Genomic DNA, 25,412 nt, shown 5'->3' with positions numbered 1-25,412 from the left:
TGTGTGTATGTCTATACATTTATATACTGTTTCCGTGTTCATTTGTGTCCATGTGCTACCAATGCATCTTGAGCGGAGAGAGGCAGCTAGTTGAACAGCAGGGGAGCTGGAGTGATTTATCAGAGCTCCTGGGGAAAAACATTACAAGTCGGAAAGTGAGAACTCCAAATAAATCTGTCCAATTTTAGCGTGTGAACAGGAGACGACCCTGCCCAAGACAAATTCAAAGTTTGCTTAGAGTATAATAAGGAGCAGTACCTGTATTCAAAGTGCATTATGAAAATGCCTTTCAGAAATGACAACTGTGCAGCAGCCTGACCTCCGCAGGTCACCAGAAGGGACTGTGTCCTTGTCTCCCTGATGTCATTTATAATATTCCATGTTGCGTTCTTCATCTTTTCCCCATCATTAGGTACCTGATTCTCACAGATATCTGCCATCTTATACTTAAAAGAATAGTTTAATGTTACATACGGAAATACTTTCTTCGATGAGATGATATTTACAACTGTATTGTCTGTCTGTTCAAAATGAAGTTACAGTCAGCAGCCTTTACGCTAAGCTAAGCTAGATGACTGCTGGCTGTAGCTTCCAGTTTGACAAAACAGACAGGAGTGTGTTCTCAGCAGAAAGCGAATAAGCATGTTTCCCCAGAGTCTTGCTTTCAGAGTTAAAAACAATGATCACTATTGAGCTTTAAATCTACAGTGGTAGCTTTACTTAACACAAAGACTGTAAACAGTGCAAAACACCTAGCTTGGCCCTGTCCAAAAGTCACACAATTCCCTTACCAACCCTTCTGAATCTCACTAGGTGATCTTCATTGTTAAATACTTAAAGGAAAAAACACTGACCGAGCAGACTTTTTCTACCTGGCAGGTGTGTTGAGAAAATGACTCTGAAGCGTTTTCTCGGGGTGCATTGCAATCTTTCCTCTTTCATCGTTAATAAATGAAATAAAGTTGTAAATAGCAGGGGTCCATGCACTCAGCACTCATTTCCGATCCATAGCTTTGATGTGCTGAAGCCACGTTATTGTTACCTGCTGACAATGAAGCTTGCTGTGCGTGACCTGAGGGGCACTAAACCCATGTAATGCTGTTCATCTAACAAAGCATCTGTAATGAGAGTCTTTCAGCTACATGATAACTCAATCCTGTTGTTTTGCATCAATTGTAGCCTATAACCTATGTATGGGAAATATAAAGGCGATTGATTTACACCATCACCCTTTCTTTTGTCTAAAATAAAAGGTGTTATTCAGAGAAATTCACCCACACAATGTCCTCCTTTGTATTTTTCTTTCTTAATCAGGGTAGGAAAGGAGACCCTGGCATGTCACCTGGGCCAGCACCTAAAGGAGAGAAGGTAGTGCACCTTTTCTTACACGCTACATTAATGTCTAACAACGTCCTGCTTGGCATGCTCCTGAATGCTGCATAAGTGCATTTTGATGATTGTGCTTTCTGTTTTAGGGAGACTCAGGGATTACTGGCCCGGTTGGACTGACTGGCCAAGAAGGTCGGAAGGTAAGAACGAGCAATACTCCTAAATCCCTTGCACTGAATTCCTTCCAATACAATGTAATTCATTGATGTTATATGCTTGCCATAAGAGCTAAACCATCAACAATTGATGTTGTGTGTCAGCAAAGTGCTTACTGTAGATGTGCAAATTGAAAATAGTACGGCCCTTGAAGAGGTTTGGGAAGCCCAGGAAAGTTTCAGTCAGCATTCCATCAACTTTTTTGTCTGTTGTGATGTGTGTGTACTGTATAAACTCACTGATCTTTGTAAAGTAAACACACTGATCTTTGTAAAGTTCCCTAGTTGTACCCTCTTCCTTAATCCTCTCCATTTCCCTTTCCTCGTTTTTGCTGTGCTCACCATTTCTTCCATCTGTGTTGGCTGGATGCAGCACAGAGGGGTTTTTAATGTTGGCAGTAAGGATGTCACGAGGGATGAAGGAGGAGTTTTTTTGTCATTAGGGAAATTAGGATCATGCACTCGTATACAACGTCACCACTGTCAAGATGTTTTGCTACTTGAGTGATTCAGGAGTGTAGGGATGAAATAGTGGGACAGAGCTTCTGGTAGACAAACATACAAAGAGTGAGTCCAACGGGAATGTTTTTGAGTTGTGTATTTGTCCATGTTTATATTTTTGTATAATATGTATAATATGTATTGTCTGTATTCTAATTATATTCCATAAACACATCTATTGCGCTTCTTACAAGCCTGGAGATGGATACTGCATCAGTTTCTCTTCCTTCTCCAATTTCTTCTTTACTAGCTAGTGAACAATTTAGCAGAGAGGATAAAACAGTTAGCTAATGGTCAAAATGGTTAGTTTAAAGTTATGATAACAGTTCAAGTTGTTAGCTAAAAGTAAAAGTAGTTGAAATGGCTGGTGTTAAATCTATCGGGGAAAAGTGTTAGGTTAAAGTCTGTTGGAAAACAAATAGCCCAAAGTAATGTTAGTCAGTTAGCCAAAAGTAGTAAACAGATAAGAAGTTAGCCAAAGGAAACATTTGAAATAATTATCTAAAGCGATGGATAAACAGTCAAAATAGTAACCTTATAGTTATAAACCTAATAGAAAGGCAGTTAAAATGGTTAGCTAGAAGTAATGGTAGTTGAAATAGTTAGCATTAAATGTATCAGATAAAGCATCAACTGTTAGCTTAAAGTAGTAAGCTTGTTGACCAAACCAACCAAACAAATTTCATATAAAAACAATACTACTTTTTATAATAGGGTAGTGTTAAATACAGTTGGGGAGCTTAGGGTGTCTTGTGTGGTGTTCAGGTCTGTAGAAAAAGAATATTTTCCACTATTCATAAACAATCAGATGTAAACACGCGTCTCAAGGTGGCAGAAGATCTCATACACTGCTTTCCGTCAAAAAGAATTTAGCCCAATGATGCTCACATTTCAAACAAAGCAGAAGAAGTTGTTGAGTAATTGAATTTAGCAGGTCGACTGTTTGCATTTCAGCAGAGGTGTAAAGTGCCTCTGTATGTGTCCAATTACATTTCAGAGCCACAGAGCTCTGCAGTGTCAGACTGTAGTTGGATGGCTGCCTCGGCTTTAACATATGGCTTTTGTTAGCAGTTGGCTTTTGTCTGTGTGTCTCTGTGTCCAGTTGTATGTCTCTGTCTTTCGCTTTAGTTTTTACACACTCGGGCAGAATGGAAAATGTAAAGCTTGTGGAAAACATTTATTTCAAGCTCAATGAGTCTTGGTGGTGAATTGACAGAAAGTTAGACAATTACAGAACCGCAGGTGAGAGCGTAAAACAGACAACTTGATGACGTCTTATACTGTTGTTTAGCATACAGTGTGTAAGTGTAAGTGAAAGTGTGTACTTCCTAAGTGTTTAAAACATATATGAGCAGTGCAGATGCTCAGCAAATTGTCTCCATGAAGCCCAAGGATGTATAGAGTGCTGCAAGGAAGAAGCATTTTTGGAAGCCAACCCGAAAGTTGGCATTGCCCAATCCCATTGAATTTTCCTTTTTTCGATAATTGCATAAAATAAGCTTTGTGGCTAACAAAGGTGTATGATTCTTAAACATTTAGTTCATTCAGATAATATCATTTTTAAGTGTTAATGCAATCAGCAGAAATAAAAAGATAATGTAAAAAAGCAAATAACTTCAATGTCACCACCATTTAACTAAAGCGGACGAATGTTTGGTTTGATGTTTTATAGTAGTCTCATTTAGCTGCTTGTTAGCAAAAGCCTTGTTTAAGCCATGTGAAAGCTCCAAATTGTCTAAGTGTGGTATTTACTGGCACATCTTTGGTCCTAAAACAAAACATGATAATCTCTTAAGCTTGTGCTAACTACCGACAATAATTGAAGCCCATAAAAAAAAACTTTGATTTCAACACCAGTGACCAAAAGTGGAAAAACGCTGACTAATTTCTGGGCTTTAAGACTTATTCCTGCAGCACTCTATTAAATCAGCCCCTAAGGAGTATATCAGATATCCGAGCATCACATCATCATTTCAGGAAGTTGTTGCCATGGCATCTCCATCAACACACACTGACATCATCAGAGCATGCCTCAGGTATCGGTCAGTGAACCACAGACATGATGACTGTGATGGAAACTTGTAAAAATGTGCCACAAGGAGTCAACTTCCTTTTCCGTACGCAAACACAGAGCGCCTAATTTACCCATTTGTGCTAAACAATGCACAATAACTACAGCTGTGTTTCACACTGTTGATGTTACGCATCTTGAGCCCACATGCCTAGCTCCATGACAGAGATTTGAGTCAATGTTCAGACGGGCGGTTGAGAAACAGGCTTTGTTTTGTTCTGTTCGTTTTGTTGGTCAGCTCAGGTGGAACGTCCCAGGCGCGTCCTGTCCTGAATGGATGCAAGGTCACTACAATATAAAAAAAATCATTGATGACTTTCATTGCAATTATAGACCCTGAAACATCCAGGCTTTTTCTTCCTCTTCATTCCTCATTTGTTTGGATCGTTACTCCGAAGTTGTGGTTTAGGAAAACAGGCAGCTTTTCCTTTGTTCTGCTCCGTATTTTCCCCTTCCACCTTCTCTGTCTCTTTCACACACAAACACACCCAACACACACACACTGGCTCTTTATCAGCCTTAGCTTGACACTTCAACCGGGAATTCTGGAATTTGGCTTCTGGTTTTCCATGGAAAACTTTAATGGAGAAAGCAGTGGTGCTTTGAACGTGCGATAGCAGAGTGTGATTTTACACCGCCAGACAAGCCAAGCATGTTCCGCTCTGAACAGCATTTCTTCTAGACTCTCAATGACTTTTCAGTATGGTGGGCAGGGTCAGGGAGAGGGGACACACACTGGGCCAAACCTCAAGTACAAGGCCGCATTAGAAAAGCCACATGTGTCTATTCCCTCTGCGAGTAGATCTGCATCTTCTCACTGGTTTGGCTGCCTTTTCTACATCTGTCTTTCACACTACTACTGCTTTTTCTTCCCTAAAGCCAAGACATAGTTACATTCCAGCACTGGTAACATTGCTACTGTACACTGAGTACATTTACACAAGTAGGTATTACTTTGAGGTGCTTTTATTTAATTTGCATGCAACTTTATACTCCTCCTCCACATCTTAGAGGCTAATATTTTACATATTAGCATTATTATAGATTACAATGTACATCTCTTTCATGTCCAGTTAATATCATGCATTACTGATAAACTAAAGAATGAAGTATTCCTTATTGTTTTGAGAAAGTTCTGCTACATCTCAAGCTAAATCCTGTCTTTACAACGCCTTATCTGCTGCAAAAGGCCAAGCTGAAAGCATGGCTGTTTTTCTGTCAATACGTTGTTCTCACAGGACATGAAGATCTTATCCAATATGATGCATTGCTGTAGATGTATCTACTGTATATCAGAGTTTAAATGACAAAACCTGGAGATATTGCAAGATATTGGAATTGCTATTCTTTTTTTGTTAAAGGTCACCTATTATGCAAAATCCACTTCTTCACATCTCTACTACATCAACATGTGTCCCCTCTGTGTAAAGAGACTCTGAAAGTTTCAGGAACAAAGATTCTCTCTCTTTTTGTCCTGATCCATTTATATAAAAACCTGTCTGAAAATGAGCTGATCAGATTTTGGCCACATTATGATGTCATAACGATTTTTTGGCTTGTGTAACCATTAGCCAATCACCAACCAAGGTAACCCCCCCCCCATCTTATCACCTGAATCTCCTCCTAGAGCACCAATAGGCGCTTTCACACCAAGTACTTTGCCGTACTTAGTTCATCAGTACTTAGTTCATCAGAACTCTTTAGTTCTGATTAACTAAAGAGCAGATCGCGTTCACACCGGAATAAGTCCCTGAGGGAGGACTAGGCAAATGAAGCCGCTGACGTCACTTCTTCTTCTTCTGCTTTGGGTTTACTGGCAGGCCGCAAACAACTTCACGGCGTATACTGCCACCCGAAGTCCCCGGCCGGAAGTCCCCGAGTAAATCGCCAGAAACGCCGACACCTCCTCATCTCCACCGCTCCCATGTTTTATTTTGTATTGCCATAAGTTAGTCTCTCTCCGTTCGTGCGCTGGGCTAATGCTAATGCTAATAATGCTAATGCGAGGAAAATAAAATGGCTGCTTCACAAAACTTTTTGGGAGTTTTACGGGGCGTGGTTTGCAATCCGCCCAGCCAATCAGAAATGGGAACCATTTCCTCCACAGGAAAGTACCACCTCTCTAGCAGGGACTGAAAAGGGGGTGAAAATGTTCTCATGAACTAAGTTCTAGTTCCGGATTTTTTTGTGTGAACGCACATTTTCGGAACTATATCGGAACTATACTGGGAAAAGTACTCCGGTGTGAATGCGCCTATTGTGTTCTTTTTCACCAAATCTCTCTCAGAGGGGCGTGGGGAGTGGCACCTTATTTTCATCTAAAGTAACAGACACATAATCAGCACTTTTGAACAGAGCTGAAACAGAGGGGTTTATGGGATGTTAAAATGGGTGATCTGTTTGGTATTTCGAGCTAAACACTTCAGAGATATGTGTTGTGTGTATCTGAGACCTATAATATATTGATGAAAAACAGTATAATAGGGGACCTTTAAAATAAATACTATTTTTTATTGAGCAACTTTGCCAGATGTAGTCATAAAGTATTCAATGTTAATATTCAACTTGATCACAGTTATCAAAACTATGCAGATTCTCATATCATTACATTCTTGTATCATTGCATTAGAATAAGATATTCTGTAAATCAGATTTACAGGAGGCTACAGGAGTAAAAGTGTTGTCCCTGAAGGTCCGTTACAGAGTCCATATGCAGCTACAGGAGTCCATAATCCATAAACACTCATGTAGACTTAGTTTTTGTTATGTTATATTCTGTGCAAATATGACCCTCTTGAGACACATAATGTTGGCTCTTTGTTTATGATAAATTCCTTTATGTACATGTGCTTTCACATGTGCAATTCTCCTACATACACACATGTACATGTGTGAGGACTTTAGGGTCAATGATTGAAGACACTGTTCGTAGACTACTATGTATTTCCATTGCCTCTTAGTAGAAAAGCAAATGTTCTATGAATTGCTGACTACTGTAGATTTTATGCAGAGGATTTTCCTTTCAACTAAATCCAAACCATCGTTCTCCTAACAAGAACATCCTTCAAATACAGAGCACAATGATCTCCTGTAGTTTCCCTGCAGGAGCTACACAGTGTATTAATCATACTCCTTTTCCTCATTTATGCAAGACAGTTTACTGTACGACACTAATCTGTCTGAAGCTCCCCAAAGAGCTCTTCCAAACCAAAGTTTCTCCATTTAGCTCCAGCCCGCTGTTCAAACTAACAAATCCACATGCTAATCATCATTGTAATTATGGGATAAGTCAAATCAACCATCATTTTCTTTGCATGTTTTGCAAGAAGAGCAACAAATCTGTCTTCCACTGTTTAATAGTGATACTGCGTTAAAGCACAACATGCTTCTGAAATTGCGAAGCAGTCTGGAGATGAGACCTTTCTCTTCCGCCGGGGTGGATTTCAGCCAAATTGTCCGGATAGGTTCCTGCAGTTGTTTGGTGCGTCTGTGCCCGCCAGACATCCGTGCAGAGGCTTTATGTTGGGCTGTACGTGCAGAACATGCATGGAGCCAGACAATTACTCTGAGCAATCATCTGGCTCCACGCTGCAGAGGGAAGTCACAAAGAGAGAGACAGAGAGGCTGGATGAAGGCACAGATGAATGAGCTGAGCTGTGTGTTTCTGCTACCAGACAGCGGAACACACACCTTCATCATTTGTGGTGTACAGTTGTTAACCATAGATTACCTTTAATTTGATAAGGAGAAATGCAACAACATGCGTTCTGTCTGGTAGAGACTTTGGGATAAGTACAATTTTAAATTTTCTAGACCACAAACAATTTTACACTTTTTTTCAAATGTCAGGATTTGTTTCAAAACTCAAGAAAAATAACATTCCATATGAGATGTTTTTGCACCCCTATGTGAGCTTATATTTAAAGTTTTCGACTTTAGTTTTAGATTGTACCAAATACTTAATTGTGTTTGTAGTTTTTGAGACTCAGCTCGAATACTTTAGTAGAGGACAGCTGTAGTGGGTACATGGTAGCTGGTAATGAGTCAGAGGAATCACAAATCATCTGCAGACACAACATGTCTTTTATGATCATTTGTTCTGAAATGGGCTTCCCTGGGGTGTTCCTCGACTCAGTGGGGTAACATGTGGTGGACAAAAGTGTTACAAAGAGCTACCGGGGAGCTAAATGAAAAGCATTGGGTATGTTTATCTGATTGAACACACATGCTCATTAAGCAAGTGGCGCTAAACACAGGAGGCCGGTGGGAAGGGCGTTCTCATTAGAGAGCTCTAATGAGCGAGATAAGATCAGAGATGGCCGGGTGGGGTTAGGAGGGGGGGGTCAATACCCAGAACCTGTGTGTGTGTGTGTGTGTGTGTGTGTGTGTGTGTGTGTGTGTGTGTGTGTGTGTGTGTGTGTGTGTGTGTGTGTGTGTGTGTGTGTGTGTGTGTGTGTGTGTGTGTGTGTGTGTGTGTGTGTGTGTGTGTGGATCATGGACCTCACAGCACAGCCTGGGAACACAAGCCTCTACACATGTTTGTACTAACTATGTCATGTCATTAGATGACAATGTACATGTGTCTTTGTGCTTGAACGGCGTGTGTATTGTGTGTTCCTCCTCCTCGGTTTGATGAATACATGTGCACACATTGCAGGTGTTTACATTACAGGTTATCAGTTTTGTTTTATTTATCCTGCCACTTTTATGCATTTTTTTTTTTATGCATGTGATTAACAAAGGAAAATAAAGACTGAATAAAGAAGAAAATACACACAAGAATATTGATAATAGTAGTAAAGAAATCAATTTAGGAAAGGATAGAGGGTCCATCACTTGTATCTTGAATAATTCCCCCAAGTTATTAAAATCCTTGAAAGTTTTAGAATTTAAGAGAAGAATGTTGAAGCCTCGAACATTTTAAAAACAGACATAAGATATTGAAAATTGTTTGATTTTGGATATATTTTCTGCAAGACATTGGGTCACTACATCTCCTGAAAAATGGAGGGCTGGAGAGCAACCTGACGGAGAAATCGAGGCTCATGGCAACAGATTTCAGATTCAGACACATGTAGGCGAGTCAGACAAACATGAATTCATCATCACAATATTATAACTGCCCAACGGGCCAACATCAAATGGAAATCTTCGAAACAGGCGCCATGTGTCAGCACTTGCATCCATCCCACAACACTGCTTACCAACAGTGCTCTCACAAACTCATGGAAAACACACACACACACACACACACACACACACACACACACACACACACACACACACACACACACATTTCCGCTCGCGTTACAGCGGTCTCTCAGCACCTTGTAACATCTCTGTTTGTGTATTACTGACGTATTTTCGAGCGTCTCCTCATAGTGCTCTTTTAATGATGTCAGCATATGATGTGAGGTGTAGACATACTCCAAAAATGAAAGGAGCTTTGATTTGCCTTGGATGCAGAGAGAATGGTACAATGATGAATGATTGGGTCTGTGATGGAAAAGGAAACTAAAATATACTTTGATTTAGGTGCTGAACGTGGAGTATAATGCTGACGTTTGCAGTTTAAAGTGCTGGTATGAGGGTGAAAGCCAGTGGGAGTGATGGGGTAGCATCATGAGAGAAGAGATGCTGCTGCAGTCAGAGCTCAGGGCTGAAAGACGGTTTACAGGAACTCTGGGAGTGTTGGCCCGGTTCTCTGGAGCTGTGGTTTAGGAAAACGGGACATCAGGAGGCTCTCCTTTCTTTGCCCTTCTGTTTTTATTTTGTTTTCCTTCCCTCTTTCCTGTCTCTCTTTTTTGCTCTCCCACTCTATTAAACTGTGGTTTTGAATGGCACGTCTTCCCACCTTTGATTTAGTTTCCCTCCGCTCTTTGTTGGGGGTCCGTGTTGCTGCAGTCAGCAGAACTGTAGGGCAGCACTATGTCAGGCTGTCTTCAGTGTTGTAGTCTGCTCTGCAGAGACATCTGACTCGAACAGGAAGGCATTTATATCCTCGACATGCCAGGATCCTGGCACGGCCTCAGCGAGCTACATTTCTCTCTGAACACGGCCAGTGGAAAGTCTGATCCTCTGACAGGAGGGCAGATTGATTCCTTGCATATGGCACTGAGTTTTACATGCATATTCTACTCTGCACAAAACTCAATTTTTCTGGTTTTTCTTTGTCTGTGAACAGTTTTAGTGTTTTATGTCACCTGTTGATTCTTTTATTCTAGAACTAACTTCTCATTTCTCTTTCTGTTTGCCTTTTTAGGGACAGAAAGGTCACCCTGGTCCACCCGGACTCCCCGGAGAGTCTGTAAGTATATTTCACAATCCCATACATACATTTAGCATTACTCCCATGCCACTGCTACTCTTCACACTTTCACTAATCCCACATTTCAATAAGCTTAACATTCCCATACTCCATGCCAAGATGATGTTGTTGTCTTTATATTTTGCCAACAGGTACATCCCATTACCTGCACTTGCCTTCATGTTTTGCTATTTTTGGAGTCCTCCATCAAGGCGCTTATCGCTGACTAATCCCCAAATTCTCCCGGCTCACCTCATTCTTTAACACTCAGTCGTCATGTGCTCACTCTATGTGTGTGTGAATGTGCGTGCACCAAGCACACATGCAGTGTAGCCCGATAAGTTAAGGCTGTTATTCAGACATCTGGCCAGAGCGCTGAGCTGCAGCGACTCTCCAGGATATCACAACGCCATGCCAAACAGAGAAAAAAGAAAGAAGAAAAACAGGACCAGGCCAACTGGGCCAACAGTGACACACTCTTACACTGCAGCTCTGGAGAACCTTTTCCTTTTTGTGACAGTTATGGCATTTTACATTGATGCTATCTTAGTATGGTGGATTTGATTTCCCTTACACTTCCCCTCGGTCCGTCCCTCTTCGGGAAATCAGCTCAATGAACTCCTTTATTCTCTGCTACAAGTGGGAGGAGACATAAGGCTGTTAAGTCCAGCCCACAGGGACTATTTTAAGTGTGGAGCATCCAGGCCAGAGCTATTTCCACTCGGGCTGGGTCATACTACTGTTTGTATTAGGGAAAGGCCTGAGTCATGGAAAGCAGAGTGGAACATGCGCCTCTTTGTCACACAGTTTTAAAGTGAGTCCCCGTTCTCCCGTGTGACGTCAGTGCAGGGAGTTCCCATATTACTCCTGGTGGAGTTTCTCTCTCACCGCCATGTCCTTACACTGTGTCCATCCTCAAACGCCCCCTGCTTTCCCACAGAAATGATGATCATGTCCTCAAGTCTGAATCAATTTAGCACCAGTGACAGAGGCATCAGCACAACTGTTTGGCATATCCAGATTTTGCCAACAGGGTCCAGCTGCAGAAAATGCTGATGACCCTTTGTTACTATAATACAACCCGGGACGTTCTCAGAGCGCCCCTAACTGCCAGCTGGTTAAAGATCCAAACCCCTACTCAGCCAAAGTTTGAACTAACTGGCTGCATTATGCACTATATTTATCCAAGAGAGGGAATGGCCAGCAGTGCACATGGCTGCACGTCTGGAGTGTGTCAAAGGAAGTTATACATGAACACTACACAACCTTCTGCTGTGTGTGTTATGCATACTCACGCACACATAAAGCAAAGTACTAATCAGCCTCTATGCACAGACCACATCTCATCAACCTTTAGCAGGAATCATGAGTCCTGGTTTCCAACATGTATTTATATCATTTGTAGGAATGTGCAATATGCAGTGGTGAATGTGAGAACATTTACTCAAGTACTGTACCTAAAGTACAAGTTTAAAGTACATGTAATTAAGTGCTTATATTTAGTGCTGCTTTGTACTTCTACTCCACTTAACTTCACAGGCAAATCTCAAACTGTTTGCTCCACTATAGTTATGATTACTACTTTACAACATAAGATTTTTTAATCCAGAATAGGGTTTTTATGGTATCAGATGAGTGAAAATGATCACAATCAACAGAATTTATTCTTTGTATATTTACTGCAGTTTTTCATGTATACCAGTAGTCTGATACAATATGTACAGTTTGAAAGGGTGTTAAATGAAATTTGGTGATGATTAATGGTTTTTGTGTTAATGTAATAGCAGTTAAAACAGGACCGGTCAAATTTGACCATGAACACCAAAGTAAGGGGGGGGGGGGGGGGGGGGGGGGGGGGGGGGGGAAACGAAGACAATAGGACTAATTCACAGTGATTATTTATTATTGAAGAGATGTTCCTTTTGTTATTGTTGTTGTTGCATTTAAATGAACTTGATTTAAGTTTCCATTCACGTAAAATGGTACTTGTCGTACATATTGATGTATCAGTTATACAGTATCTAAAGTGATAACACTCAGAGGGCATTTAGTCCTACACTTCGGATACTATTGGGCTAAATCCTAGCCTCAGCTCTGTCTCCCTCTGAACCTCTCTCCTCCTGCAGAATGTGTGTTTGTGGTACTGTCATTGTGATTACCTACCCCACCTCTCTCTCTCCCCCTTTCTTCCCCCCCCCCCCCCCCCCCCCCCCCCTCTCCCTCTGCAGGGAGAGCACGGTCCAGTCGGAAGCCCAGGTGCCAAAGGTTATCCTGGCAGGCAGGTGCAGTAAATCCTCTGCTGTGACTGGTACTGTAGTAGTCGAGAACATAGTGAGGGCAGAGGGCCAATGGTATTAGGTTATGTTGAACAGCTGACCTGCAGGAAAATATTTGGATGAAAAAGTCAGAATAATAATGAAAAAGAAGCCATTTATTGCACAAAATCATCTCCAGTTTACTGGCCTGTTTGCAATGATTTATAGGTTGATCCTGGAAATAATTTAACATGTTTTATAATCTGGTGGGATTTCTGATGTGTTTGATAGACTGTAGGTTGCATATTTGAACGTGCAATTCCATACTTTTGCACGTTGCCTATCATATTTACAGTGTATTTGAGGAAACGCTATTTCAGGTATAAACCAGTAAAGGAGTTAAACTGCCAAAATCAAATTCCTCTCTTTGTTTCTCAGGGTTTACCCGGGCCCATAGGACCAATGGGGCCTAAAGGCGTCCGGGTAAGTTCACTCAGCGTCTTCCCTATAAATGTTCTGCTCAAGTTTGATTTGATCTAAAGTCTAAAGGACTAACATGGAGCTCTGACAGGACCTGTGATCAAGTTAACAGGGTCAGCCTGACAGCTTTCTGACACTTTCTATTACGCAATATTTATAGAAGAGTTAAAGGCAGAAAGTTGTTTACTTAAAGGTTGCTAACTGTTGACATGTTGTGTTGTTAAACTGCTGCATGTGCACGAGGAACACACAAAGTGCACGCATGTATAGAAGCATGCATGCACCTCTGCACACATAAACACATTCATGACTCACAGTGTGCACCACTATTAATAGAATGCTCAACTAAGGAGCCTTCAGTTGTAATGTAAACCTTGTGTTACTGTATACGCTTTCTGAAAGACTGGCTGTTGATAAGCCTCCGCACACAAACACACACCCTGAAGGCACACAATCAAAGAACACACGCTAGCGCACACAAACAGGGATTTTTATGTTGCTTTCCAATAAAGGTTCTATATCAGCTCCCCTCGGCTGCTCCGAAGCCCCCCCCCCCCCCCCCCCCCCCCCCCCCCGGCTGGAATTTCCTGTTTAAGCTCCGTATGAGGCCCTGCTGTCTTAAGGAGGCATTCCCGTCCTCCCTCTCTCACTGAGCCACCTTTCACAATACTCTCTTTTGCAGTAATCTCCATATTGTGTGCACGTAAAACCCACTTGTGACTTCCTCCAGTGTTCTACTTGTTGTGGTGTGTGTGCTTTTGTGTTCCTATGTGTGTGTGTCTCCCCCTGCACCAGCAGCTCACTGTGACGTCCTGCTGTCTTCAGAGATCCCTGGCGTGAGGGTATGTGCCCTTGGACTACATCGTGGAAGCCAGCACCATGCAGTCCATGGGCATATACACTTGCCTCATGGCTTGGTTCTTCATGGAAGTCCACCCTATCCATGGTGGATCCCCCGGCCCCCTGAAACTCAGCCCTTATAGAGCCAATGGGAGTTACTGTTCTTCTTCCTGCTGCTGCTTTTGTAGTGTCTAAATACTCACATCCCATGTTCCTGTTCCTCCTCTCTCCTCTTCTTCCTCTCCTCTCCTCTCCCCTTCTTCCTCTCCTCTCCTGCAGGGTTTCATTGGAATCCCGGGGCTTTTTGGCCTGCCTGGGGCCGATGGCGAAAGAGTGAGTTCTTGTAAAATGTGTGGATAAACTACAAATGACATCAGTAATTTATTCTGCAGTATAAGTAGCACAACTACTGGTTAGAAATACTCTGCTAGGGTAAAAGTCCTGCATGCAGATGTTTACTTAAGTAAAAGTACAAAAGTATTAGCAAAAGTACACATTTTGCGGACCATTTTAGAAGTTTGTATATCATATTACCAGATTATAATTATTGATGCATTCATGTATTAATGTAATCTTGCAGCTGGTAAGGGTGGAGCTTTTCTTATGCTATATGTACCGATGGGTAGCTGGGGAATTTAACCAATGGATGGAAAAAGTTTTAAATACAGAGTATCAGCTAATGGAAATTCTTGAGTAGTTTATAAGCAATTCCCTTTAATGAATGTACTTCTGTCCAGCGTTTATATTCTCTAAAGCACAGTCAATTATTGCAGAAACCTCCAGTGACCAAGTGAACCCGGCTAATGGGCCCTGTGAGATGAAACAGTGTCTCTCTTGCCGTTTCATTCAGCTGTCTTGTTGTTGTTATAATGTTGGAAACGCTCCCCAGCTGTCGGGGATGCTGCTGTACGGGTCTGTGTGGGAGTGTTGATGACTCATATGATAAAAGCCCCCTCTCAGAGCCTTTGAACTGCCTGAACTCATCCCGGCCTCCCCCTGCTGCACAGCCTCTAAAACATGCAGCGATGAGCCTACATGCTGCAGGAGGTTGCGTCAGGCTGTAATCAGGACCTGTTCATACCTTAGCTGCACATCAGACAGTCTGCCGGCCTTCTCCCAGGAGGGGCCGTGTTTATTTAACATGTGAGATGGAGGCCTAAATCCCTCATAATAAGCTGGGAAATATGGCTGCAGTCAGCTGTTCCCCACATCTGCTGCAGCAGCTACAGTGTGTTTTGGGTGGGCTTTAATCAGCTATGCTTTGATTTTGATATGCTTTTTACATAATGTCTGTCTTCTCTGTGTTTCTATCTTTCCTGAACCCTTTCCTTTTTTCCCCTTCTGCTTTGTTTTCCTCTCCACCTCTGCTCTCTCTTGTTTTGATTTTCAGGGCACTCCCGGTGAACCAGGGAAGAGGGGCAAGATGGGTAGGCCGGTAAAGTTTTGTCTCAACATACTTTACAGATAATCTTTACAAAATGTGATGAACTGTGCTCTGCTGAATGTGAACGTGACTTCTGTTATTTTACTTTCAAAGTAGAAGATCAGGGCCGTCCTTAAATTAAGTTCTTAATGCGATTTTTCTACAAAGAATCATACAAAAGCGCCACTTTAAATCTTTTGTTTAGCAGTGATGTGCTGCTAAGTTTCTTGGAAATAAAATGCATAAAAAATATGTTGGACTAGGACAAAAGCAACCATTTACTGGAGTAATCAACTAAAGGCAACCCTAGATAAGACAGTTTTGAGGAGATGGTGTAAGATATCAATCAACCTTAAATCAAGGAAATTACATGAATTACCTTTTCAAATCTTTAAAAGATATTCTTCTATTGGGGTCATATCGAGAGCTGTCGGGGCAGAGACTCCTGCACCTACACATGTTAAACTTTATGGGGTCTGGATTTACGTCAGCGTTTGGGCTCAGTATTTCCATGGCTGTTGGTTAACTGCAGCAGAGTGCATGTGGAGTCCCAGCAGCCGCACGTCGGGGGCTTGGATGCAACAAGAAAAGGCTTTTGTTGGAGTAAATGGCTCTCGGTCCCCCCCAGCATGGAGCCCAGCCATTTGGAGGAAGTTGTCGGTTGTGTTATGCGTGTGCGTGTCAGATAGTGGTAAAAGCCAGTTTGACGGCCTGTTTCAGAAACAGTGTGAAGCCGTGCAACTCCATACTGAGATCATCCTGCAGCTGCTGCTTATTGTTTTTTCAGCAAATAAGTCATTTAAACATTAAAAAAGGTCTGTTGACACGCGAGCTGGTGTCCGCTCTGTGTGAGGTTTTGCACTGTAACTTATTCTGTAATTATACAAATGTTTAGGAAGTAGTTGTGGGTGCAAATTCCCCATGTGTGAGGCTTTGGATCATGTGTTCGCTTGGGATTTGTGTGTTGTGTGTGTTCTCCACACTCAGACAGGGCAGCATCTTTGGAGTTGATGGCTGATTTTGTTTTTCAGACACTTTTCTGCAACGAAAACATATTGAAGTTAATGATACAGCTTTGGGACATGCAAAACTGAAAAAAGAGTAAATAAGTATTTATATGGACGAGAAGTCATCTTCTTGGATGATCTTATGACAGCTGCAGCGCTGCTATTTCAGACAAATGACAGTGAATCATAATTTACCATTTACCATATCATTAATAATAATAATTATAGATTTAATTTGGAGGCACCTTTAAAGACACCCTACCAAGCATAAAATAAATACTCTTGAACTTAAAAATGACAGTAAAACTATCAGGACAAACCAAAAAAAGGCATTTTTACGTAAAAAAAACAACCACATTATTTACCCAGTTTTATTCCAAACCAAGTAGAAGCAACATTTAAAATCCTGCAGGAGGCCATTTTAACTGCTACAGCCCCTTACAAATTGCCAGTATACACAAGTGGAAAACACACAAATCACCATCATAGATTGTCAGTGCTCCTTCATGGAAAATGGAAAGCTAGGACACTTACAAGTTGATCCCAGAGAGATCATCCCTCTCCTCCCTGACGGAGGACAAAGAACAGAAGAAGCACCTGAACAGCAGCCAGGCGGTTTAATGGCTGCACAGACACACACACACACACACACACACACACACACACACACACACACACACACACACACACACACACACACACACACACACACACACACACACACACACACACACACACACACACACACTCACAATCAGTCCAACATGTACCAAAAGAGTGATGAGGGATATATCTAAAACAGTGGATAGCCTAAAAAGTTTCCAAAGAGCATTGCCAAGAGTTCTGCATTTCAGCTTAAATTGTTTTGCCTTGTTTGGCTTTGTTTGTCTTTTTGAGGCTCATCAGTTGCAGTTTTTTCACATTAACCCGCTATCTGACTGCTGCTGCAGTGTGTTACTGAAGGTTCTCTAACAGCGTGTAAAAGCAGACATATGACTCTCATCAAAGTGCTGTTCTTGGCAAAGCTACGTTTCCCACACTTGTCCTTAGTTCGTAGTACGGCTGCGGTGACAGATGTATGATTCATCCTTTGGGTCACTGTCATGCTTCATAGATTTCTGTTGCACTTGTGCTTCCCTCTTTGCGCAAAAAACCTTGAAGAACCACAAAGCCGTCCCATGCCGTCTTTTGGGGGGAATCCAAAATGTCCTGCAATGGCCGGACAGGAGGAGAAAATACCTTTTTGTTGCACTGAACTATTACAGAAATAGATGCAGTTATATCCGAGTCGTTGACACGATGCGTCAGTAAATTGAAGGTTAGGAAAGCATACCATCACTCACAAGGATTTATTATTGTTTGAATGTGAGGTCAAACTGACTGAAAGTTTGAACACAAAGACTTACATTCAGTCAGCAGATTCTATTTCTATAAGGCCAGAAACAGATTAAAATAAATACATGCTGTATATCTCAAACATCTTTACTCTTACAGCTGCTATTTACGGGAGGTACAGTAATTAGCATTTCTAGAACAATGTGTGGCGGCCGCAGCAGGACCCGGTCATTATCTGAGGTTCTGGATGCTTTCTGCTGATGTGGTTTGTCTCTGCAGCACCAACAATTCTTATCAAAACTCAGATTAGCATCCTGTTTACTGCTAAATGGACAGAGTAATTACTTGGCTCTTGCATTTAGAAATACTCCAAGAAGTAGAACAGTTGGCTGCTGACACCCTACAACTGATAGATTGAATGCATATAATGGGGGACTTAGGCTCCTATTTTGTTCATATTTCAGATTACTTTATTTCTAATGTTATGTTTGACACAAATGGTCATAATTGCTGTGCAATTACAGTAGCAGCACTTTTGGTTATCTAACAGTCGGCGGTATTTGTGAACATATAGTCTGTAAATCTTGACTGCATGGTTAAAGTGGAACAGGTTTATTGTGCATTTGCATGAGTGGTACTTTAAGCAATAGTTTAAACATATCATCCTCCAATGAAACGCACGTTTTGGTCATATTTTACAACAAGTTTCTTATTTCTGTGTTTAAGGAATGTCCGTTTGCATCAACAAAATGTGCATTTAACTTTGATGACTTGGATATAACTAAAATAGTTTTTAATATACAATAAATCAGAATACTACTTGTACGTGATATATGTTCCCCGTCAGCTCCATGGAGATTTATGGTGTCTTTCAGATTATTGTTTTGCTTTTCTGGTCCATAACTCTACTGTTTTATTTCACTCAAAGTGCTCTCATAGTTTTGTTTTGAGAAGCAGCATGGAGCTATCTTCATTTGAAATACAAGCTCCTATACACTAGCTGTCCCTCACCAAACAGCCGTCAGACAAGGTTAGCAACTAGCTGGTGGATTCAGCGCAGCATTAAGCAGCTAATGAGAAGATATTTCTCTCGGGAGACGATAGAGACAGCTGGAGACGCTGACAACCTCAAACGATAGCCGATAAAAACATCTGCTCCATTTTTGCTGAGTTTTTTGATAAGCAACAGTTTTTGTACTTCAAAGGAAAACTTTTTCAATATTGAGCAATCTACCAATTATTTTCTATAATATTCGTTTGATCCACAAAATGTCAGAGAAAGTCTCATAGGCTTTAAGTTCAAGGTGTTGTCTTTCCGTCTTTAATCGAACGATTTTCAGTTTAATTTGATATAAAACAAAAAGCAAGAAAATCTTGATAATTTCTGCAATTTTTGCATGAATAATTCTCTTCAACGGTTATATTATAACATATTGACTGTCAAAATAGTTGCCCTAGTTAACTAAACTGTTAACTGACAAAATGGCAAAATCATTTATATCAAATGAATTTGTTTTCCATTATTTTAATTATTTTTTATATTACATAATTATGAAACATGCACATTATATAGACACATCTGATAACTGCATATTAGAAAAGAGCAATGGTTACGTAATGCAAGACATATAACAAAAATAAAGAATAGATTGTAAACAGAAAATAAATGAAAACATTATAAAATAAAGGTATAACTAGTTTAACAGAGGTGTTAATTAGATATTGCATGTTAAACAAAGCAGACTGTACTTGCATAAATCAAATGGACCCTTAAATGTAATGGATGTTGTGAGTTTGAAGTGTGTGTGCTGCTGAGAACATAAAAGCCTCTCTGTCTCTGTCCTCAGGGGTTTCCAGGGGACTTTGGGGAGAGAGGACCACCTGGACCAGATGGAGAACCAGTATGTCACACACCTAAACACATAACCAATACACACACACACACACACACACACACACACACACACACACACACACACACACACACACACACACACACACACACACACACACACACACACACACACACACACACACACTATAGAGCAGTGTTTTAACTCACACACCCCTGGGCCCTGCTGTTTTAGTGCTGACATTCTGGCCGTGCTGGTGAGTAAATCACAGGCAGTCCTGCTGTTTGCCTCTGTTTTTCTCTTTCATTTGAAGTGAGTTTTTTACTTGAGACAAGTTTTACTGCAATATTTCATTTCATCCTATCCCGATAATTTAGCTGGGAACTCGTTTTCTAAGAAACCTGCAGCATTAAGGGGGGAAACCAATTAGCTGCCTTGGCTTTCAAATGCAAACCTTTTCCATTCATTAATGTACACTGACCACCAACACACACATGCGGTATTATTAGGGGGTCATGTCCAAGAATAGTAAATTATGTAATAGGATGCTGTTTTGAGAAATTGTTCCCAATTCAGAACTGGTAGGTCAGAAAAGACTGTTTCCACATCAACTTATTTCATCTGAGCATTTTCACTTTTTTATGATAAAGTCATTCTGGAAATGTAGCACTTCATCAGTCAGAGTGGTAAACTCTAAAATGGAAACATAAAAACATCAGCAGGTTGCTCTTTAACACACTCATAAACATAAGGTGCATTCATGTTTGAAGGAAGACAAATCCTTATGGTTCAGCCCTGTGGATCAGACAAACTCTAAATACATCTTTCCTTTGCCCTGTTTCTTCCTTTTTTAGGAGAATGTCAATTATGCTTACATATTTCTGCCATACATGAGCCACTTTTCCCTGCATTTGAGAAAAGGAGGTTTTGTGATTATTACTTCTCCCCACTGTCTCTTTTATTACGACTTACTTTTATTAGTTAATCATTAAGTATAAAAAGCATAAAATCCATGTTTTATCTTTCTTACTGTAGCAAAAATATATCTACAGCCATGCTTGCAGATCTAGCGCTATGTACTTCTCCAATGCTTTGAGCTTAATGCTAACATCAAGCTAACAGGTACAATATTTACCATTTTCAGCTTTCTCAGATTAGCATGTTAGCATTCTCACATTGTTAACTGGCAGTATAAACAATGTGCAATTGAGACTAATGGGAAAGTTAAACTTTTTGCAGGAATTTGGTCAACTAACAATGATGATAGCGCTAAAAGAAAGGTAAAGGATCATTAGTTCTTTGGACATTTTAAAAAAGTGGTGCAACTTCATGGTGGTGCTAGCGGAAAAGCAAAGAGTCACAAGGGTAGGGTTTGTGAAACCATGATTGTTAGTACCAGTTCTTTGAGGTATTTCACTATATAAGTGAAAACGTTGGCAAGCTAGTAGTGCTAAAAGAGCAAAGTCAGCAAATCACGAGGTCACAGTCACTCATTCATCCTCTTAGGACCATGAGTATCTTTACAAAAGTCCATCTATCTCTTTCATTTTGGAGTAAGAACCAACCTGCAGATTTAAAACAAGATCATTGGGATGATGGGCTCACACACACACACACACACACACACACACACACACACACACACACACACACACACACACACACACACACAAACACACAAATACATGCACACAGCCCCCTCTCATAAGCTGTGATGAACACTGACCCTCTCTTCTGAGCATGTTTGTTTTAAAAAGAGCCAATAACCCCAGAAACTTGCACCTTCTCCCTCGTCTCCCTCTTCTCTCTGAACAGGGTGATCTGGGAGCCCCCGGTCCAAGCGGAGTTCTCGGACTTATTGTGAGTAGCACTGTGTGTGTGTGTGTGCGCGTGTGTGTGTGTGTGTGTGTGTGTGTGTGTGTGTGTGTGTGTGTGTGTGTGTGTGTGTGTGTGTGTGTGTGTGTGTGTGTGTGTGTGTGTGTGTGTGTGTGTGTGTGTGTGTGTGTGTGTGTGTGTGTGTGTGTGTGTGTGTGTGTGTGTGTGTGTGTGTGTGTGTGTTTCTGTTTGTAATCTGTGTTCTCTCTTCAGTCTAAGCATCCTATTTTCCCAGACTCTTATTCCAGAAATACAAAGCTGTAAAGGGGTGTATTTAAATGAAACAGAACAGCTTCATTCATTCTCAATCCAGAATCAAAATCTAGTTTATTGCCAGGTACATTTACACATACAAGGAATTTGCTTTGGCGTACAGTGGTGCAAACAAACTGTAAACAACACAAGAAAAAAAGTTGTAAGAGGTCAAAAACCTAATGAATTAAAAAAATATATTTGAAAAAAAATGATTTAACATTAACAAAGAATAAAGACAAGTATTTGCACCACATTTTTATATACAAAAGAAACAAAAAAACTAAATGAGCTTTCGTCGACATTGACACTGCCAGCCACTATCTCAGCAGGGACTGCACACATATCTAAAATAGTGAAACGGATGGTTTTTGGAATAGATCGCAAAGTCTAAATGACACATCTTGCCCGTCCCACTTCCTGTCAGGTTGAACTTGACAGTGAGCCCCTGATGAATCAAACAGGCCTTAACGAGGCCTCTTGTTTTCCTCGTGAATCCCTCTCTTATTAACTCTTTTTGCACAGGAACTGTCACCTTGCCTTCCTTGCCTGCTCTGCCACATGATTGCGTGTGATTATAATGTCTCCCTGGTTTCTCTTGTCCCGTCTTCATCCTCCCGCTCTATTCTGGGCCCCCAGTGGTGGCAGCAGGCCTGTAATTGGAGGTCTGATTACAGCTCTGCTCCAGTGTCCTCTGAGTCCATCCAGCCCAGTGTTTACTGTACGAGACGCACCAGCAGAAACTCAGCTGCACTTCAGAGATATAAATATACAAACACCCTGCTCTAGGGACCGCACGCCTCAACTCTGGGTGAACACTGGACGCTCTTAAAGAAGTATTTAAACAACTTATCACAAAGAAATATAGTGCGGCTTTCCTGAACCGCAGTGACATTTAATGTCTTCGATGCTCTCTATCTCTAAAAGCGTATTTCCCTCGACATTCTTGGGAATTTTGCAACTGGGGTGGAAGTTTACAAATCATTTTAGGACACAACATCTTCGTGTTATCCTGCATTAAAATTATGCATGATGATCAATTGTTTTTTATATCTTTATTCTATGTCTGTCATATTGTTTTTTGTGGAGGTTTGTGTTGTTTGTCTGCTTAGATGCATGTCTTTTTGATGCATGTTTATTTGTTTTGATGTTTTCATGGAGGACAGCGCGTGTCCTTTATATCTTTGTCAAAGGAATATTGTTCTTCCTTTAATACATTTTATAATTATACAAACAATAAGCCCCAAGAAACACAGGTTGTGGTGCTGGCTGCCTTTTGGCACGCATTCATAATAAACCCTAGAAATCTGAATTTAATTAATGTAATGCGGGAGGCGTGTGGTGCAGTGGGTTGTGCATTGGTGTTCAAACCCCACTGCAGTCAGCATGTCGTCGTGTCCCTGAGACACTTCACCCCAAAGTGCTCCTGTGGGGATTGCCCACAGTATTGAGTATGTAAGTCGCTTTGGATAAAAGTGTCTAACAAGTAACATGTAATGTAATGTAATGTAATTAAACACATTAGAAAGTGTAATATATTGTATTTCTTCATGCATTTCCACAATTTGGACACGTAAGCATATGATATGAACAGCCGCATATTATCACTTATTAGAAAGCATTAGATTTGCTTAGCTGAAGAAGAAGAAACTCTACTAACTTTCCACCCTGAATACCAAACGCAGTGACATTTTTTGCATGATCTAACACACTGAGCCAAGGCCACCCTGTAGGTGTCTTCATGCAGAAATGCAGAGCAGCAGAGGAATACAAACAAGATAACTACTAGCAGCCTGTGATGCTGTGACAACAACTCTCTCCATCTCACACATTGACAAGAAAGCAGCCAATCAAGTCTTTAATCGCTTCGTCTAATAGATCCTTACTAAATGAAATCAAACCCAGTTCTTTCGTGTCATCACCATTTCAATCTCATTCCGCAAAGATTCCAGCGATGGTTGATTTTTTTCCAGTTGTGGAAAACAGCTTTTGTTTGTTACATTCAGATTATTTAATTTAGGCTTCAGATGAAACACAGTCTTGGCTTCAGGCTGTGAGATACAGTCTGTATCTCCTACAATGTGGTCATATATTACCTCCCATTGATTTGTGTTGAGTGCAATGTGATGGCTGCATCGTAGATAATCTGGAAGCAAGACAGTGAGGTTTATTGTTTTGTTTAATCAATTGTGTGTGTTGAATGGAAGTCATGGGTTTATCAGTACTTTGGAAATGATGTCACTGAATCTGAGTTTCTGATGTGTCCCTTGTCCTCGCAACAGGGTGATATGGGACCTTTGGGAGAGATAGGCCTTCCAGGACCTAATGGCCTGAAGGTAATCACACACACACACACACACACACACACACACACACACACACACACACACACACACACACACACACACACACACACACACACACACACACACACTGAAGGAATTATTATTATCCTTTCAAATGATTCAAATATTTTGAGTGACTTAAGTTGCGAACAGAATAATCAAATGTTGTGAAAAATACACAACAGGAAGTCGGCCATTTTGATTTTAATGTGACATTTTGTAATGTGCACATTCAAATCTAAATTGTTTGGCTTTTACAGGTTGTGTACAGCAAAAAACAACTCCTACAGAAAAACCTGATCAACTTTAAATATTGGCAGTAAAACCTTCATGAAGAAAGGTTTTTAATGTCTTTAATTTCATTAGAATAACCTTCCCGTGTCATGGTGGCCATATTTCACTATTTGCCATGGAACAGGAATTTGTTATAACTCCAATTTACATTGTCCAATCGGCACAAAATTGGATACAAAAGCTGCAATACAACATCCACACAGTTAAGTTAACAATGATCATACAAACAACCCCAAATACGAGGGCAATGTATTGCTTTATTTTATATCCATTTCCCTCCTGGGATCAATAAAGGATCTATTCATAAAATCTTGTTCGCCTTGCCTTATCCAGTCCAATAGAATTGCTTTTGGAGACTGATTTTAGTAGCCTATGTACCATTGAGACTGAATTGTAATTGAAGTCTGGCTTGGGGGGTCCTTTTCTTACTTATGTGTTGCTTTTGTTTCAGGGGGTGCCGGGAAATCCAGGAGAACCAGGACTGAAAGGTGATAAGGTGATCTGAATATTCCTGTTATTGGCCTGTGTTTGAGCAGCATGTGATGGATATTTACTCCTTTGCATCCGACTGTAGCCCCCTCTGTTTAACCTTGAGACATAGAGCATGCTTTCATTTAGTCAAACCTTCAACCAAACAGATACAAACCTCTGATGATGTTTTAAACTCACATTAAGCATGAGATTTGTGATTTACTTCCCACTAATATGTATTCTTCTCATGGCATTTCTATGACTTCCATTGTGTGATGAGTTTCCTTTAGTGCAACGAGCATGGAACCTTGTGTTGAATTGAAAAATACGCTTGTTGGATTTCCTGCAGAGACAAGATCCTACCACTGAATTTGAAAATGTTTTAAAACAAGATTGATCTTCTAATAATGATCTGAATTGTTGGATACACCCACATTAAGCACTTTAGATCTGTAAGAAAGCTACTCATGCACGCTGAATTAATAATTTGACTGTAATTACTGTTTAATGCTGGTTTATTCCAAAAGACATGTGGGTGTACATGAAGGCCATCAGAGCC

General features: G+C 40.8%; 1 protein-coding gene across 1 annotated transcript in view; it reads left to right on the top strand.

The window, feature by feature from the left end:
- col27a1a (collagen, type XXVII, alpha 1a) overlaps window positions 1-25,412 on the top strand; it is a 94,599-nt gene that overhangs the window by 36,037 nt on the left and 33,150 nt on the right. Inside the window, exons 6-16 of the mRNA XM_034123554.1 lie at window positions 1,315-1,368; window positions 1,476-1,529; window positions 10,379-10,423; window positions 12,652-12,705; window positions 13,117-13,161; window positions 14,278-14,331; window positions 15,389-15,433; window positions 19,611-19,664; window positions 21,432-21,476; window positions 24,026-24,079; window positions 24,834-24,878. Coding sequence (XP_033979445.1) covers window positions 1,315-1,368; window positions 1,476-1,529; window positions 10,379-10,423; window positions 12,652-12,705; window positions 13,117-13,161; window positions 14,278-14,331; window positions 15,389-15,433; window positions 19,611-19,664; window positions 21,432-21,476; window positions 24,026-24,079; window positions 24,834-24,878 — 549 coding nt within the window. The remainder of the gene's footprint in view (window positions 1-1,314; window positions 1,369-1,475; window positions 1,530-10,378; window positions 10,424-12,651; window positions 12,706-13,116; window positions 13,162-14,277; window positions 14,332-15,388; window positions 15,434-19,610; window positions 19,665-21,431; window positions 21,477-24,025; window positions 24,080-24,833; window positions 24,879-25,412) is intronic.

This window comes from Trematomus bernacchii, unplaced genomic scaffold (assembly GCF_902827165.1).
Source record: "Trematomus bernacchii unplaced genomic scaffold, fTreBer1.1, whole genome shotgun sequence".
NCBI classification, from domain to species: Eukaryota; Metazoa; Chordata; class Actinopteri; order Perciformes; family Nototheniidae; genus Trematomus; species Trematomus bernacchii.
Note: the sequence above shows the minus strand (reverse complement) of the source record. Positions and strands in the feature narration are given on the sequence as shown.